At 38.8% G+C, this 17725-nt stretch overlaps 1 protein-coding gene across 2 annotated transcripts in view; it reads right to left on the reverse strand.

The window, feature by feature from the left end:
• Positions 1-11898: 11898 nt before the first annotated feature.
• Positions 11899-17725, reverse strand: part of LOC149276411 (septin-9-like) — a 55647-nt gene continuing 49820 nt past the window's right edge. For both annotated transcript variants that reach the window (XM_089503673.1, XM_089503674.1), the window contains 6 exons: positions 17435-17572; positions 14942-15059; positions 14522-14617; positions 14228-14324; positions 12641-12692; positions 11899-12031 (listed from right to left, as the gene is read on the reverse strand). In XM_089503673.1, coding sequence (XP_089359799.1) covers positions 11899-12031; positions 12641-12692; positions 14228-14324; positions 14522-14617; positions 14942-15059; positions 17435-17572 — 634 coding nt within the window. The remainder of the gene's footprint in view (positions 12032-12640; positions 12693-14227; positions 14325-14521; positions 14618-14941; positions 15060-17434; positions 17573-17725) is intronic.

Below are 17725 nucleotides of genomic sequence, written 5' to 3' on the forward strand. Positions count from 1 at the left end.
GAAACTGATTGAACCACCTGTGTTGGTCAGAAGAAATACTTAAAACCGAAACTCAATGGTGGCCTTCAGTATTGGACTGGGAACCACTTGCCTCAAATATGTTCACAGTCATGGTTGCCAGACATCCGGTGAGCATAAAGTGTCTAAAATATAAAAAAAAAAGTATTCTAACAAAGGAAAATGTATAATAGTAGATGAACTAGTAGATGAATTAGTGAATGAATGTTTCAGGTGTATGAGAAGTAAGTGCATATGTCAGATCAATCACTGGTGAGGATGATGAATGCAGCTACTGAATGTCCACAGTGCAGATGATGACAGTGCCGCCATATGCACTTCATAAATAAACAGGGTGGGGAATAATGTGGCCATGACCCCATGCTGGCTGCAAGTAAAGCAAGGGAATGTTATTGCTTCAAAAGACTGAATATTGGCTACTGTTTCTCAAGGCTGCCAGTGAAGTAGCAATGATACCTGTTTGGTAACAACCCTTGGACCATGTGTTGAGCGCACACTGGGTGCCAGTGACCACTGCCAGTATGATGAGGTAATAGGGAATAATTGTAGGTTTTGCAAATTACACAGGGGAACCTAGATCAAAAGACGTACTAATCTGTGACCATTCAGAACAATTTCAGAATGCATTAAAAACAACAAAAAAACTATCTCTAACAAAAAAATGTTCCTTCTCCAGCAAGTACCACACAATCTAACAAAGGAAAAGTGAGGATCCTCAGAATTACCAGTGTGGATTTCTGTAATTGCTAAATTATACATTATGCATTTAATAGTGTCTAATGATATCCCTGTAACACAATGAATATAAACGCATTACGATGAGTGGGGAGCAGATAACAGCTCCTTCGCTGTATTGCGCAATTTGCTTCTTTATGATTTCGGTTTAAATGTGGTTTTTGAGAATTTTGTTTACTCTTGAAATTATTCTCTTTAGTTACTAAGCTAATTGCTAGAAGGGGATACCAGTCGTATTCGTACATATCGGTGCCTGGGATGCAAGTGCCGTGGTATATGCTATGGTATACCATACTCAGCAAGTACTTCTCTAGCAGACCGTTGTGGGTACTGGGCCTTTGGAATAAATACACCTGATGTAAAGCAGGATCTGAGAGCAAAGGAAAGTAATGTTAGGCACAGCTGGGTTCAATAGGCAGGCTGCAAACAGCAACATTAGTGACAGTCCATTAATTGGCATTGATGATTTGCCAAGTAGCAGAAAAACAGAGTAGGACCTTATATATACCTGGCTAATTGGACAGCAATTGTGGTAACTAGATTCAGGTGTCTGTTTGACTTCATGCTTAGAGGCTGCAATTTATATGGCAACTAAGCTGTGGTATAACAAAAAAGCAAGACTAATAGTGGGAGCCTCCAAGCTCCTACGCACACAGTCACATACTTGCACAGAAACACTAACACACTGTAACATACTTACATACACTAACATATTTATTCACACACACACAGTTACATACTAACATTCTTCAACACCCAAGAACATACTAACATACTTGAACATAGTAATATACTTACACAAATACACACAGTAACATACTTATATACATACTAACACATACTAACATATTTATACACACAGTAACATGTTTACAAACACACACACATTAACATACTAACATTCTTCAATACACACTAACATACTAAAGTACTTACACACACAGTAATATACACAGACACACAGCAACATATTTACACACACTAACATACTTACACACAGTAACCTACCGGTATTTACACACACACACTGAAACATTCCTTCCCACCTCTCTTGTCTACTAGTTGCTGACATCTCTTCTTCTACTTTGTGGTGCTCACGTGGTGGATATGTCTGTCATAACATCATATCCCGGGAGCTCAGACTCAACATGCGGGGACTGAGGGAGCGTATCTCTGGCCCAGCGGTATGCACAGCCTGGGGTGGGGAGGGGTTTGGTAGGGCCACATTGGTGTTAACACTATCAATATGCCATGTTTTGATTCCACATTTCTGTTCAATGTTTTTTATATTGATATGATTGACCCCATCATATTGTAATACCCTGGAGTCTTCTCCTTACATAGAAAGAAATGGAAACAGAATTTGACAGCAGATTAGAACCATGGGGCCTATCTTGTCTGAAAATTAAAAAAAAAAAAAAAAAAAAGGTGATAAAACTGAGCTAGATGTGGTGGGAAGGGTAAATGCATCTCCTATTCTATTTTCCAAAGTATCATTTAAAATCTGATAAATGTGCTCCATGGAATTTCCAAGGAAGGAGTCTTATGCCATTAATAGAAAATGTATTAAATTCTGCCCTAAGAAGACACTTAGAGGAACATGAGGCACAAACTTCTCTTTAAAGTTAGTTTAACATCAGTTAAATTCAAGTGCCTTTAAAGTTCCCAATGTTAAAACAGGTTTTTGTTCAATATAAAGCCAACATGATACTCTTGTATTTAGTGAATAAGGCTCTTGGTGATGGTTCAGTTATCCTACACAAAAAGTTGGCTCTTTTCTTGGTAAGTCAAAATACTTAAATACATGTTGCTTAAATCCCATAAGAAAAAGATATAATTGTTACGCACACTGTGGCCTCAGAGGGCCTTAGAGGTCTCTTGCGCAGATTAAATTAGTTTTAAAATATTATTGTCATTTATTGAGCGAGCGCTTCATTGTACAATGCTACAGAAACAGTTTGTGCTGAGTCAATTAAAAATAATAATAACCACATTTTTAAATAAATATGATCAAGTGCCTCAATACCTATTTTGAAACAACCTAAAAGGATTCTTGCTGCTAATTAATAAATAAATACATAAGTAAATAAATAAAAAGCACAGTGTTACTGCCCCCTAGTGTGCATCTCAGTAGCTGCAAAAGCCACTTTGTGGTATGGTCAGAGTGCGCTCGCTACACACTGGACTCTCTTCTCTCGAACTATATTATTATCATTTTTTTATATTCATTTTTGAGCAAACCTCTTACAGTCAACCAAAATCTAGATTTGCTACAATAGCCATTTCTTATACTTGACATTGGCATGAATCTTTACAGTGAGTATACGCTTTTACATTTGGGATCCACAGCTGAATATTCTAAATTACATCATCAGTGTTGTTTCTTTCCAGCAATGTACAGGATGTTGTATAAAACTAAATTATACAATTTTAAAACAGTGCGGATCGCTGTGCAAAAGTTTGCTTCTTTTCCACACAAAAATGGCACTCAAATATTTAAACATAATGAAAATGTTCATAGCCTCTGTAAAAGTTCCCAAAATAAATAACACCCTCCATTAAATACATTTATTACTATTGGTATAAAGTGCAAAGCTTACATGTTTTATCTCCAAAGGACATGGGGCTAGTTGTATGAACGAAAACATCTGTTAGGGCAGACTGCGGAAGTTCTCTCATGGTTTTGGTATGATCTTCAGCGGTTTTTCTATTATTAGCCTATGATGTCACTACATGACACTATATGGTCATAACGTCCTGCAAGGAGTTCTCCAAGTTCTCTATCCCTTTGTTAGCAATACTCCCTCAGTAAAAAGATATATAGTCGTGTTAAGGATAAAGAGAAAGACGCCATCAATATCTAATCTCAAACCTGTTCGGTTTGGGAAGTCATTGAATTTCCAACACCATCTGCATTAAGCCAACTATAATGTGGGTATAGCCTGAAGTACCTAGCAAAGACCATTCAGTACTTCAAAAAAAATATTTTTAATAATTATTCAGTTTCTTCAAACACATCTTACTGCCCTACAGTTTGGAATGAATTGTTTCCAATGGTCTGCCACTTACCCCACGACCACTATGCTCTGGCACCGGGATTTCCCTATACAATAAATGGACCCCATTCCTTGGTAACCTCTTTTTTTTTTCAATAATCACTTTACTGCTACCTCTTCAGTCCTTGAAATGTTTGCACATAGAATTTCTATATCATCTCATTTACTCTTGTAAAAATATATTCTTTTTCACCCGAATGTCCAGAAATATTGATCATAAAATATCAGACAAGACATATTTCCCCAAAGAAAACCAAATACATATTAGTGTATGCTTAATACAAATTAAGAGGCAGGTAAAATGATAACATGTATTTAAAGCATGAATTATGAAGCTCATATGTTGACAAATAAGGCAGGTGAGGTGGTTCAATAGAAAGGGCAGATATGGGAGAAATTCCATGGTGGTGGAACACAGGCATGGTCATGCCATCTGTGGCATTATTGTTACTCCACTTCTTCATTAGCAATGCCACTCATGGATGTGCAAGTTCTCTGCATTGTTTAGTTCTCCAAGGTTGTAGCCGGTCCCAGGATCTGGTTGTTGATTCAGCGTCCTCTTTCCGCTGTATGGAACGTGTCTCATCCATCTTTGGATCTCTCCAGGTTTCATAGGCCATCATTAATAAGCCATAAAGCCTTTAAGTGCAGTAACACCAGCAATGAGAGTAAATATAACAACCGGTTTCCAGCTACATCTAAGGTTGGCTCGCCTGGGGGTCTAGGAGTTAAATTGTTATTCTGAACACAACACCTACTAAGACTGTAGCACCTTCCATTCTCTTTTAGACAAACACGGTAATTGGTTGTCATTGATGCTAAAATAGCATAGCTTTTGTAAGTTGTCAGTGCTAACTGGTACAACCTGAAGATGGTTTCCTCTAATAATGAGCTGAGTTAGACTCTCACGTTCTCATTTATGTCCCATCAATTGAATTAGTCTTGCCAATTCCATCTGGTAAAACCGCCAATAAGTTTTGTTATAACAGTAGATCTGTGAATGACGTCACTTCACACTGATCTCTTATGGAAATCTCTTACTTATTCTCACATCTAAACAGAGGAGTTTTTTTCTCAATAATATATTTTTACTTTGAGAAAACAAAATATATTAAGATACAATAAAATATTGAGCTGAAGAATTTTCTATCACAGAGGAATAAAAATCGAATATTATTCCATGTAAATATAAAGAGTCTCATCCCCGTCAAAATATATAGTTTGTTCTCAAATAGATTAGTACATTAAATTTCAGATATACCGTAGAACTAGAAAGGTAAATTTAAACAATCAAACAAAACTATCATTCAAGGAAGGCCCCATCACACGATCAGGCATTCCCTTCCAGTTCACTTGAGGACAGGACAGCCTCAGAATATGAAATAATATAACCTGAGAGATAGACAGCATCTATTTATTAAACTCACAGACAGACATTTATGGTGGAGATTTATTCAGAAACAATTGATGATGACCAGTCTACTGTTTTTCTCTTCTTCTGGCCTCCAATCCAGAGTTTGGAAAGTTGACCACAATGAAAATCTTCGATGGTGTTTTCTCTGATCAATATATAACTCCAATTTAGGGTATATTTCATGAAATTCTTTAAGTTGTCTAAAAGACTTAAGTATCAGAAAATGAATCCTGGTTAAAACATCTTTTGGTTTTTTAAATAGGGAAGCCTTTGGCTTTGAGTAATCTATGTGGATCTTTTTTGAGGAGAAATGCCAAAAATCTTGAACTTGAAATTTAGATAAAGCAGAACCCAGGGTAGATTTAGAGATACCCCATAAATGGAGATTATTCCATCTTGAACCGTCTTAAATTTCTAAAATTCTATTTTGGAGTCTGGAAATTCCTTCTTTTAAAGGTATTATGTGAAAAATGTAATTAATTGTGTACTCCTGTAATTTTATCTACTCTATTTTCTAACTCAGCTGTTCTGTCCCTTAAACAATTAATTTCTTGCTGAATAGTAGCAGTAAAAGATCCCATGCCTTCATAGTTTGCAAGGCTTCCCTGTTAGAAAAATGCTTATGTTATCGTAAATATTATTCCTGACAAAGCCATAAGAAAGCAGGGAATGTCTAGTCTATGATATATGCACGAGTTCACGCCAACATCTCTACTCTAAGTTGTTCTATATATATGTGCAAAGGGTCAAGTCTAGGCCATTCTTAATTATGCAGCTTAAAGAGGTGTAACTTGCTTGAAAAGTAACCAATCATAATAATGCATGCTATTAGAAGTAGATAAGGGGTTATATAAACCACGTAATTCAAATATGTAATCAGACAACGCTTCGACTTTTGTGTGTTGTGTGCCTTGTCTCGATTATGCGCATGATCTAAATAAAGGAAAACTCTTTCTGAGGAGAATTCGACCATTAATTCAACCAACATTCCCTACAGAAAAATCCTTGGCAACATCAGTAGTATTGTGGGACACCTCAAGCAGAAAGTTCATGTTCGTTTTTGGGGGAAGAAGTTTCTACGAGAAAATTCATCCATCTTCCTATTTGACAAAATTCATCCAAGATTTTAGTTTTTGGAAATCCCTTTAGTCCGGTTGTCATGGCAACAAAAATAAAAGCTTAGAAGAAGTTCAATAGGGAATTTGAGACCAATGAACGGAAGAAAGAGGGTCAAAATTAGCTTAGAGTTATAGGGTTACGATTAAGGATAGTAAGTGGACTGGTTAAATGATCTTAATTAAATTAACTAATGATCTTAATTAAATCAAAACTTTAGAGAGTCTTAGACCCTGTGAACATCAGTTCACTCAATGTCCCTCATCTTAGTGCAGGAAAAATTATTCGGATGAATGGATGAAAAGGCAACATTGGGCACTAAAACGCATTCGTCCAAAAACGAATGCGCAAGTCTACCATTTACTCGCTTCTGTACATTACCGATAGGACGCGCCTCCCAAGCAGAGCAGGTGTTTAAGCTGATTTACATCTAACTGTGTATTTTTTTGTTTATTTAATAACCCAATAAAAGTTACAGAGCTTGTTGTTTCCTAAATCAAAGCCTTTGAAGCTGTCCAACTGATTCTGGCACAGGGAGTGCTTGGAGCGAGATGGCTTGGAGTTCATGGTGAGGTTTTCATTGCTTTCTGGCAAATTTGAGATTGGGTTTCCACTGAAGTCAGCTGTTTGGAGCGCTTCGCAAAATTAAATGGTTTCAGGAATCTCAGAAATATTGTTTTCAGAAACATCTATCTCTACCAGCCCTGTAGTTTTCTGTTTCCAGGGGCAGACATTCAAGTTGATTATCACTAAGACCCAATTTTCTTAAATGTACAAGAGGAAAAAGGTTCTTAGGCAGCTCTTTCAGCTGGGTGGAATCCAGCAACAGACTGTATATGTCTGCAGATATGTGAGTAAGGAGCAGGTCCTCACATCCATGGATGCCACCTGATGGGCACATCACTAAGCAATCAAACATTCAGACAGAGACAGTCTATATGGAGGCCCACAACACACTCAATGCTGGTCACTCTCCAAGCTGGCCACCCATTGGCAACTATGTCCAGGGAAGGGCTGGCAGCCTAAGGCCTGGGGGGCAAGTTAAGTCAAGTGGCCCATTGTGCCACCAAATCAGCCCATCTTTTCCTGATTTTCTAACACATATTGATTATAAAAATACAAATATGATTCAAATGTTGTTTAACATAAGTACATTTAATAGCAACAAAGGATGGTAAAAAAAGCAAAGCCTAATGTCCCCCTGATGCTCAGCCAGTTAAATGCCCCCATGATACTGGCTGAGGATTATGGGAAGTATAGTACAAAGCAGCAGGAAAATTGTAAAGGCTAATATGAGTACCCTACCAGGATCATACCTTAAAGTGGGCTGATTGGGGCAGCAATTACATGGGGGGCTGAATGAGGACAGAGGTGACACTGGGGAGCTGAATGGGGACAGAGTTGACATGGGGGGCTGAAAGGAGACAGAGGTGACACGGGGGGGCTGAAAGGAGACAGGTGACACGGGGGGGCTGAAAGGAGACAGAGGTGACACGGGGGGGCTGAAAGGAGACAGAGGTGACACGGGGGGCTGAATGGGAACAGCAATGACATGGGGGCTGAAAGGGGACATAGGTGACACTGGGAGGGGCTGAATGGGAACAGCGATGACATGGGGGGCTGAAAGGGGACAGAGGTGACAATGGGAGGGGCTGATTGGGGACAGAGGTGACACTGGGGAGCTGAACTTGTGAACACATAGAGACACAGAGATTTCTTTTTTTTTTTTAAATAATTTAAAAAAACATTATGTTGTTTGTCCCCCATGGACACACTAACAGATACACACATACCGATTTTTTTTTGTTTTTGTACAAAAAAATATTATAGTTTGTGCAAAGATAAATTGGTTTACTAACCTTCTACTTCTTAAGTTCTTCCACTTGGGGGGGGGGTCTAGACCTCCATCCTCTGGAGACTCTTTGCTACGTAAACAGGATGTCAGTGACCCACTGTTTGAATGCGAGGGGGCGGAGCTTTCACCCCCATGCTGCTCCCATCACTATGCGGCCATCAGATTGCTGGAAAAGTAATCTAAACGGCCGATGCGTGCTGATACATGCATTATAAACCTTTAACCTGTTCAGTCCCATTAGGACGCACCTGTACCTGGCAAGAAACTTATTCGGACGTACAGATTCTTCCTGATTTTGGTGCAGTGGTAAATACATGTCTATTGACAGCCTGGACTCTCCCCTGTTTTCAGGAAGCCAGGTCCACTTTCACTCAAGGAAGGCCCCATCACACGATCAGGCATTCCCTTCCAGTTCACTTGAGGACAGGAGAGCCTCAGGAGGGTCTTTCTGGACCCTGCTGGGCTCTCCCATTGCTCCACTGCTGGCTGATTGCAATTAATATGCAATGCACAGCTATGGAGCAGCGCTTGCTGAGCACATTGTAATCAGCACAAACAGATCAGGAGGAGGGGTGGAAAATAATTAAACTACCCCTAAACCAATAATATTAAAAGTATGTAACACAGGGTGATGTGTAAAGCATGGATGTGGCCCACTGGAACATGAAGAAGAAAAAGGTATGCAGGGTATGGCTGTAATCAGGTGTTAAAGAATACAAAGTGGGTCATTGTTCAGCTGTGGCGCTTACAGTATAGAAGAAAACATAGGAAGAGTACATAAAATGGGATTTTGTTTTCTTTTTTAGTATAGGATTTTTAATCCATTATCACTAAAAAGTTTTACGTATTTGTATTATTTTAAAAGGTGGCTCTACTTCTGGAAAAAATCAAATATGCTTTAACAACAATATGGTAAAAATGGTTCTGATAAACCCCAGGACTGAGGGGGTTAAACACATTGCTGGTCCCTCCAAGCACTGTGTTAAATATCAAAAGGTAGCATGATCCCACATCAGAGTGACATGTAATACATTAAACTTTCACAGGATACCCTATAGTACACTATATAACAATATATATATATACATAATTTCCCACATATTATATAGTTGTGTAGTTTGGAATACCCGTGCCAGTCCAGTAGTGTAGATACAAAACTTTCTAGTTCTGTATTTGTTTTACAAAATAAAATACCCTTTTATTGGGCTAATAATCCCTAAAATAAAAATGTAGTATTCATTCATATAGCCAGATGAAGAACATTTTTTTTTTTAACAACATAGGTCCAAGTGTAAGAGTGTAAGCTCTCTTGCCAAAGATTGCACAAACAGCATATTATTGAATTTGCTGCCTGTTTGTAATCATACCGTATATTTTAGTGTATTAACCCTTTCATACAAAAGGGTACATTGAACCATGATGGTTATGCATCCATAACGTAATTGAATATGGTTGTTAATTAAATGGCTGACCAGCTCCAGTTCCTGCAGTCTTTTTTCACATGTACAGACTTGCACTGGAGCGTGTGCTGCTCCATCATACATGCCGTGGAACACGTGGAAGGTGCAAACAGTTTCAAGTATATAATGCAATAATTGGATAAAGTGATGGGTCAGATTTAAAGGCGCACTTTGATGCTTGAGAGCTGCCTACCTAAATTAAAGAGGCATTTTTATTTTAAGAACGCACAATAAAAGTGCTTTACGAGTACATAAAAGAAAGAAGTGCATAAAAGAAACTAAAATTACCTTAGATAGAAACTGCGGCCCCACTCCCTGCCACGTGTTCAGACAAATTTTGAAACCGGTTGGCTGCTAGAAAGCCTTGCACTTATTATCAATCCAGTACTAGAGCTCACTGGCAGTAAGTAGTGTACACTCACCGGCCACTTTATTAGGTACACCTGTTCAATTGCTTGTTAACACAAATTGCTAATCAGCCAATCACATGGCAGTAACTCAATGCATTTAGGCATGTAGATGTGGTCAAGACAACTTGTTGAAGTTCAAACCAAGCATGAGAATGGGGAGAAAAAGGGGATTTAAGCGACTTTGGATGTCGCATTGTTGTTGGTGCCAGACGGGCTGGTCTGAGCATTCCAGAAACATGATGTGCGATTACAAAATAAAAATGCAAACCATTTGCATTTGCAACATTTATTTTAGGAAATACATTTTAAAAAGACATTATTATGTATACAAAAAAGGACTAGTTTGTCATAATGCATATAAATCAAATAAAAGGCCACTTTATGATAGCTGAGTTTATTTGAATCCCTCAAAAAAAAAAACAAAAAAAAAACAAACAAACACAAAAAGCATTACAAAAGGGGGAAAAAACATTTAATTTTCCTTTTCACAAAAGGACAGTACAATAACATCACAGACAGGTGACATCTTTTCAAGTGCATCGAGCGTCCTGCCTCTGCTTACCTAAATTCTTAGCATCTGAAATATATATCTTTCAGTTAATATAATTTTTATTTGCTAAAATATAGCAACTCAACAAGTAAATGATTATTTTTATTACATTTTGTTTTTTTTTCATCTGAATGCAGCTTAGCAAATGGAAGGATTTTCTGAGAGGTGAACAAACGAGAATTAAAAAAAAAAAAAAAAAGGACATTTCACAAAATGACAGTGACAGATATGCTTTAAAAAAAAATTAAATACACAAGCACATTGTTTCCTTAAAGGAAGGGAGTAAATAGTCCCATTTTGTGCATTGGGTGGTAAAATACTTGCTCACGTACAGTTATCCATCAGAAAACAGACTAGCTGTTAACACTTACCGGATGGAGGGGGGCATCTAACGCTGCGGGAAGAGGGTACTGGAAATAGGTTAGGAGAACCCTTTGGGGACTGAAAACCTGAACTTTGAGAACCCAACGGAATCAGGAGAACAAGCAGAAAACACATATAATCACTCCTTGCCAGTGCCCTCTTACGTCTCCATCCAGTGCCTCTCCGTCCCATCATCACTTAAATCCATAATAAATACAATTTCTAACTTGCAAAATTACACCAGGAGCACAATCTACTTCGGCTTTCGTTACATAGAACCCCCAGGATTGAAACGTTTGGCATATTGCAATAAGAACCTCCTTTCCCTCTACTTAATAAGGTTTGTCTGCCTCCCTCACAAGCCTCCTTATAACGATGCAGAGAGGAGCGCTCAGTATGCTGGAGCGTTCTCTAAACCGGGATTGTGGGGGAGGAAGGCACCGTAAAAGTAGCTTAAAGGGGGTGTTAGAGAGCCCTGCAGTCCTCAGCATTGAGTTTACTAGGTGTTCGATACACACACACACATATATATATATATATATATATATATATATCTATCTATCTATCTATCTCTCAACGTGATGGATGATGACAATTAATATTTTGCAGTAGTAGGGGTCATAATCCAGTAAGTCAGCAACAAGGTTAGAGATCCATTCAGCCTCCCCCATACACAAAATTCTGGACAGAAAGAAAGGCAACATTTTGGCAGTTCATATTCTCCCCACCCCCAGCTCATCCTCTGCCCTTCATAGAACATTTTAGGTCAACACCAAGGACAACGAGAGGTTCCCCAAAAATTAACATGCTGTCCTTCCTTCCCCCATCTCTACTCCCCTCCTATAACATGACACTGGGAGCAGAAGACAGATAGAAACAATGAAAGACGGGCGACGGTGATGTGGATGCCAGCGGCAGGGGCTACATCTCGTTGGAGGAGTAGTCTTTCTCTGCTGTGCCGTTGGAAAGCATGTTGCCCTCTTGAAGTCTCTTAACACGGTATGCCTCAAAGTGAATACTGCTCGTTATATCTTTGATATTCTGCATATGTGTCCTACATGCAACAAAATATATGCATTAATAAATGCAACGAGAATCACCATGAACATAACAAAACAATAAAAATCCCATTTGAAAGGACCACGTTTCCCAAACATGTCTCCGGACCATGACATCTTTAAATAATAGATGTGGCTCAGAACAGAATATCCTCATTAATGACTAATCTGGGATATTTTTAAATCTTTGTAACATGTTTTGTAGCTGGGACATAATTTGAAAGAAAAAAAAATAGCCAATTACAGAACATTACTAAAAATATCTGTACAATCTCTGGAGCTATTTAAAACATATAAGTATGCTTCTAAAGAAGCATATTTTGCTTCATTTTCATTTGGAAAGCTGGAAAAGTGGAGAAAAATGGCTGTTCCTCACACACACAGAATAGCCAGACACAAATTTGAACCAGGCTATTATATTATCACCAATGGACGACAGCTTCTAGATGTGATCCAACCATGGAAGACTCCTTAAGACGTTGTGTTGCCCAATGTTCCAGAATGAAAGCATATATACAATATATAGAGAGTATTATTGTATTTCACACATCATATGTGGATATTCTTGAGAATGTTTTCACTGCTGGAAGAATATGGACACTTACCTGATAAGCAGATCCCGCAGGCAGGAGAATTCACAGTGGCCTGGGTTTTCCACTGCAGGAAAAGAGAAAGAGGGAACTTAGCATACGAGGGCAAGAGGGGGAGAGATTGTCAAAAGAGCATGTCGAGTCCATGTAGGCATGAAACATAATGCTACCATATTCAAAGGTTATGAATAAACAAAAGCTTAAATATTCAAAAGGTTATAAACAATAAAAAAGCTGTCTTGTTGCTATATGAACACCTCTCAATGTTCATATAAGCAGGAGCAAGTTTGGATACAATGAAGTCAAAAAAGGCCAGTTTGCACCTAAAACCACTAGGCGGCAGCCATGGTGTAACCATTGATCATTAGATCTAAAAATTAAAATATGCTTCTATAACTCAACAGAACGTGTCTAATATAAATGGATATGGATACGCTGTAATCCATTTGAAAGAAATAGTTACTCCCTGTAGATATAAATCCATAAATCCAACCTATATTAAAATAGCTGCAAGAGAGAGTATCTGTAGCTACAAAAACACCCATAACAACCTTAGAGTCCCATTATTCAACAAGTTTTCCCCAAAGATCTAGGCTCGGTTTGGTTTAGAGAAGGTTAAGTCCCAGTTCTGGACACATTGTTTGTCTGGAGCCAGAGGACTTGAATCCGTAGAGCAGGGAGTGGGGCGCGCAAGAAACCTCAGTCGGAATTAAAAGTAAAGACGTGGCAGAAGAAGCGAGCCACAGATCATGTGTTCGCCATGTTCAACAAAGAAACCACTAGAGGCATGTGTATAGAAATTCAATTACTAAACTAGTTTCTATCCAACTTCTAAATAAAATCCAGTATCGCCCCTATAGTGGAGCAAAGGGATTATACATCGTGTGTGGATTCAAACTATGCAACACGCGTGTAACAGCCATCTACAGACTGATCAAGTACCACAAATCAAGGAACGGAGATCGACTGAAACCAGGTTTTATGTTGTGACTTGTTAAAGACATGAAACAGAACCCAATTTAATTTCTCGTGAAGAACAAGATTTTTATTTATTTTTTATACACATAGTTTCCAACAAAAAAGTAGGTAGACAGCGTCCATATACAGCAGTAGGAGCAGGTAGAGAGATTTAACGTGATATTCTTAAAGCTGGGAGGCAGAGGGGTTGGTTTTTGGCAATAAATTGTGAGAAGCACACATACACGGAGAACAGATCTCGTAAAGAGCTTGTGGAGAGCAGTGCTGAAACCCCTATTGTACCTATTGTGAAGGGAGAGCAGACCCTGTCTGTACAATGCGGCCAAGTCAGAACATCCATTGTGCTGTGCAGGGAGAGGAGGGGGTCCGGAGTCAAAACACGATTAAAAATGGCAAAGCTCATATGCAGTAACCCAAAATAGGAAATTATTTCTTATACTCCTTACAAGAGTCTGTGCCATTTTTAAATGGGATCCCAAAACCCACAGGCAACCATTCGATGCTAAGGAGATGACATGGTAATGACATGGGCACCACTGTATCATCCTCGAGAATAAAGAGTCTAAAAATTATAGTAAAAAAAAAAACAAAATACATTTATGATTGCAGAACACATCAATGTACCTTCAATGGTTCCCCATTTGGTTTTCCTGCCTAGTATCCGCCTGCCATTAATCTGGTATTCTTGGTCGCTTCCCACCACAGCAAATGGAATCATTTCCTGAAGGATATAAGGAGGTAAGATAAGCCTGGTTCGTTCTTACTATAGGCAGCAGACTATGGTGGATCTGTATGTTAGCATAGTTTGTACCCATAGGGAGGAATATGACCTTAAATATTTTTGGTATTATGGTTTACCAAGTGTTCTTTTTTTACTACTACTAGTAAATGCACATGAAGTAGTTGTACGGTCCTCACCCTGATCTTCTCGTTGACCAGCCTATCCTCCGCATCCTCGTCAAATTCCTTTTGTGGGTAGATATCGATTCCGTTGTTCTGCAGATCGGCACGGATCTGTGCAACGACAACAGATTTGTGAAAATCCATTTGGAACCACAGCCAACAAGCCTGATGCATTCAGTGCTAAACGCAAGGTCACAGACGGTGGGCAGTATCACAATTATTTGTATTCATAGTTAACACAGCTAGTAAACAAACACTGGAATCCAATCGTACTCTTAAAAGCATTTAGTTATTCGGAAAAAACATTGACCTTGCTTAACAGTGAATGTTTTCTTAGCATCTTTTTCCCCAACTAATGAAACTAGGTTTCGTTGCTAGAGAAATACACAATTTTGTAATCATGAGATCTTTAGACGAACATCTACTACTACTTACCCTCTGCTTGAAGTAATCTCTCTCCTCTAAGGTTAAAGTGTCCGCCTTGGCGATTACCGGTACAATGTTTACTACTTTGCTCAAACGTCTCATGAATTCAATATCCAAAGGCCGGAGTCTGAAAACAAAGGAGGGAGGTTTTTTTTTTTACCGGAAGATACCAGAAAATATAATTATTCCCTGAACCACCTATCATGGCTTTCAGACAACCACCTAACCTGAAACAGAAAGTGGTCGATAAAATATTGCAGAATGCAATATATCTCGCTGTAAAATAGGTCAGCACATCTGTAATGACAACACTGCCCATCACATCCTCAAGAGATCATACACATGTACATCTGCTTATATTGTGTATATGATCCGGTGCAACAAACGTGAAGCAGGGTGTTACTTTGGAGAAAGCCAAGGATGACCCTCTTCTATTCCAGCATGACTGTGCTCCAGGGCACAAAGCAACATCCACAGAGACACGGTTGGATGAGTTTGGTGTGGAAGAACTTGCTCTACACAAAGCAATGGGGCAATAAATGATGATGATTTCAGAGTCTGTATTCTACCCCCTCTCCCCACTCACACATTTGTGAGGGTATAAATTCATGCAAAACTGTTCCTCAGTCAGATAATTCTTCCTTGTCCTAGGATTTTACGATTAAGAACAAGAGACGTGTACAAAACTCTCGAACATTGTTCCCGACACCTTCTGAACTTTACAGTGTTTACAAAATATATGTTACTTTTTTATATAAACAGTGCTATATTCTAAACATAATATAGAGACTTAAAGGGGTGATTGTACTGTATCAGTGCTAATAAATATGAAGCAGATCTTCTATCACAGCCTCCTCATACATTACTACAGCAGGACAGGAGAGGCATAGTACATTTGTAGACACCCCTACAATATATCAATATATTATGTGTACAATGCAGATCGATGTAAATGAGCTTTATTAAGGAAACTGAAAATTATGGTTTTGTGTTTTGTCCTCTTATAGTTCAAAAGGTTATAATAAATCTGACCAAACGTTAGGGTTGAGCAGCCCCCTCCTGCCACATTAATGGTGGCCAGAGAAGACCTTACGTTGCAGCAGTCTGGCCAATGGAAATTTGCAACAATGCATTCACTGCATAAAATATGCAATTTAAGGGTCAACTCTGTAAATACTTGCAGCCCAAAAACATATGTTACGTTACTCAGGCTTTCTGGATATTAGAATAAAGAGACCACTGAATACCCCGAAGCTTATGTAACGTTACACCTCCTTATCTACGCTCAACTAAAAAGTATAAAATTCAACTAAAGACTCCGGTTCACAACTGAAAAATTTTACACAAAATACAGCAGTCCAGAAAGACCTGGTACTCATACTATCAAGGGTTGTTCTACGATCACGAACAACACAGATCAAAACACCAGGCGAACGGGCAGCTGGGTTACTATTGGAAAGCATCACACGTGACCTGGCTGTTAGCGTGTACTGGCAAAAAACGATGGCATCACTACAACTTTATTCAAGCACGTAACCTGTATTTAAGGGGATGCCTGGAAGTGAGATTTTTAACCAATGGGATTTCCGAGAGGCAGAGGAGAAAGTTTATTTGAGCGGCAAGCACATGCTTTGGTCCAACTCCCTGACATACACGACTCTGGTGCAAGGGATCTTATGACAATGGAACGGCCCAAACAGCAGGGACATCCTACATGTTGGCGATAAGATCACTTATATACATTACTCACATACAGCCATAGTTATAAAGAGCAAATCTGGTGTTTAGTGTGGAGCAGTTTTTAGTTTCCATGACGACTGCTTCCATAATATTGCTGTGGACAGTGGCGAGTCCTGGCAAGCAAGCATGCGTGAGAAGACGGCATGCTCCTCCGAGTGACGCTACAAAACCACTACAGAAATGATTATGCTAAAATATCATTACCTCCAGGGGAACTTCCATTGGCATTTAAGAGTAAATAAAAGAATTATTTTTGTCCAGAGAGTATACCATCCCATGTGTTTTTTGGTCTTGTTTTTGTGGTTTCTCCTTATGTTGATTCGCACGTAGACCCCAAAGAGACTTTCGAAGGCCACACATATATTGTGAGTGCAATAATTGGAATTTAAATAGGCGTTTTTGTTCTTTCTACACCATCGCCGTTTTGTATCTATTTAATATTTTCATGATCGGTCTGTACGAGCGCCCCTAGGTGGAATCTGTCTTCAACATTTGGGTTGCAGCTGTATTCCCGAGTAGAAAGGGAAGTATTCCATTCCTTATTTTCACCGTAACACAGGCACTGGTTTTCACTAATATTTAAAATATGATAAAATGATCACACAGCCAAATAACTTACTTGATTCTTGGGAAGACTACCGGAAAATGCGAGGGGTCTAGTTATCCCAAATAAAGCGGTTCTCAGAAATGTAGCCCTGATGTTAATATGTAAGAGGATTACGAAGATATATTTAAAAACTAACGTCAAACATTTGTACTCACGAGTGTCCTGTGGCTGGGATAAAGTATATACAACAGTGAACTCTGGTGTCGGGAATTCGCTTCTTGCGGTTGATATTCACCTCCTCTTGAAGGTACTTTTCATACTGGTCATTGATAAATTTCATGATGGGCACCCAGCTAAAAAGTGAAAGGCAGAACAACGTACACATTAGAGACAAAGTTGGCTCCTACAGAGACATTTAAACTCCTAAGAGAACCTTACTCTGCATTACTTGTAACTACATTAGTAAAAATAGAAGGAAGGCATACGAAGATACTAAAATTATGGTG

Source organism: Sceloporus occidentalis, unplaced genomic scaffold (assembly GCF_023333645.1).
Source record: "Sceloporus occidentalis isolate IW3139 unplaced genomic scaffold, rSceOcc1.0.p SCAF_240, whole genome shotgun sequence".
In the NCBI taxonomy this organism is placed as follows: Eukaryota; Metazoa; Chordata; class Lepidosauria; order Squamata; family Phrynosomatidae; genus Sceloporus; species Sceloporus occidentalis.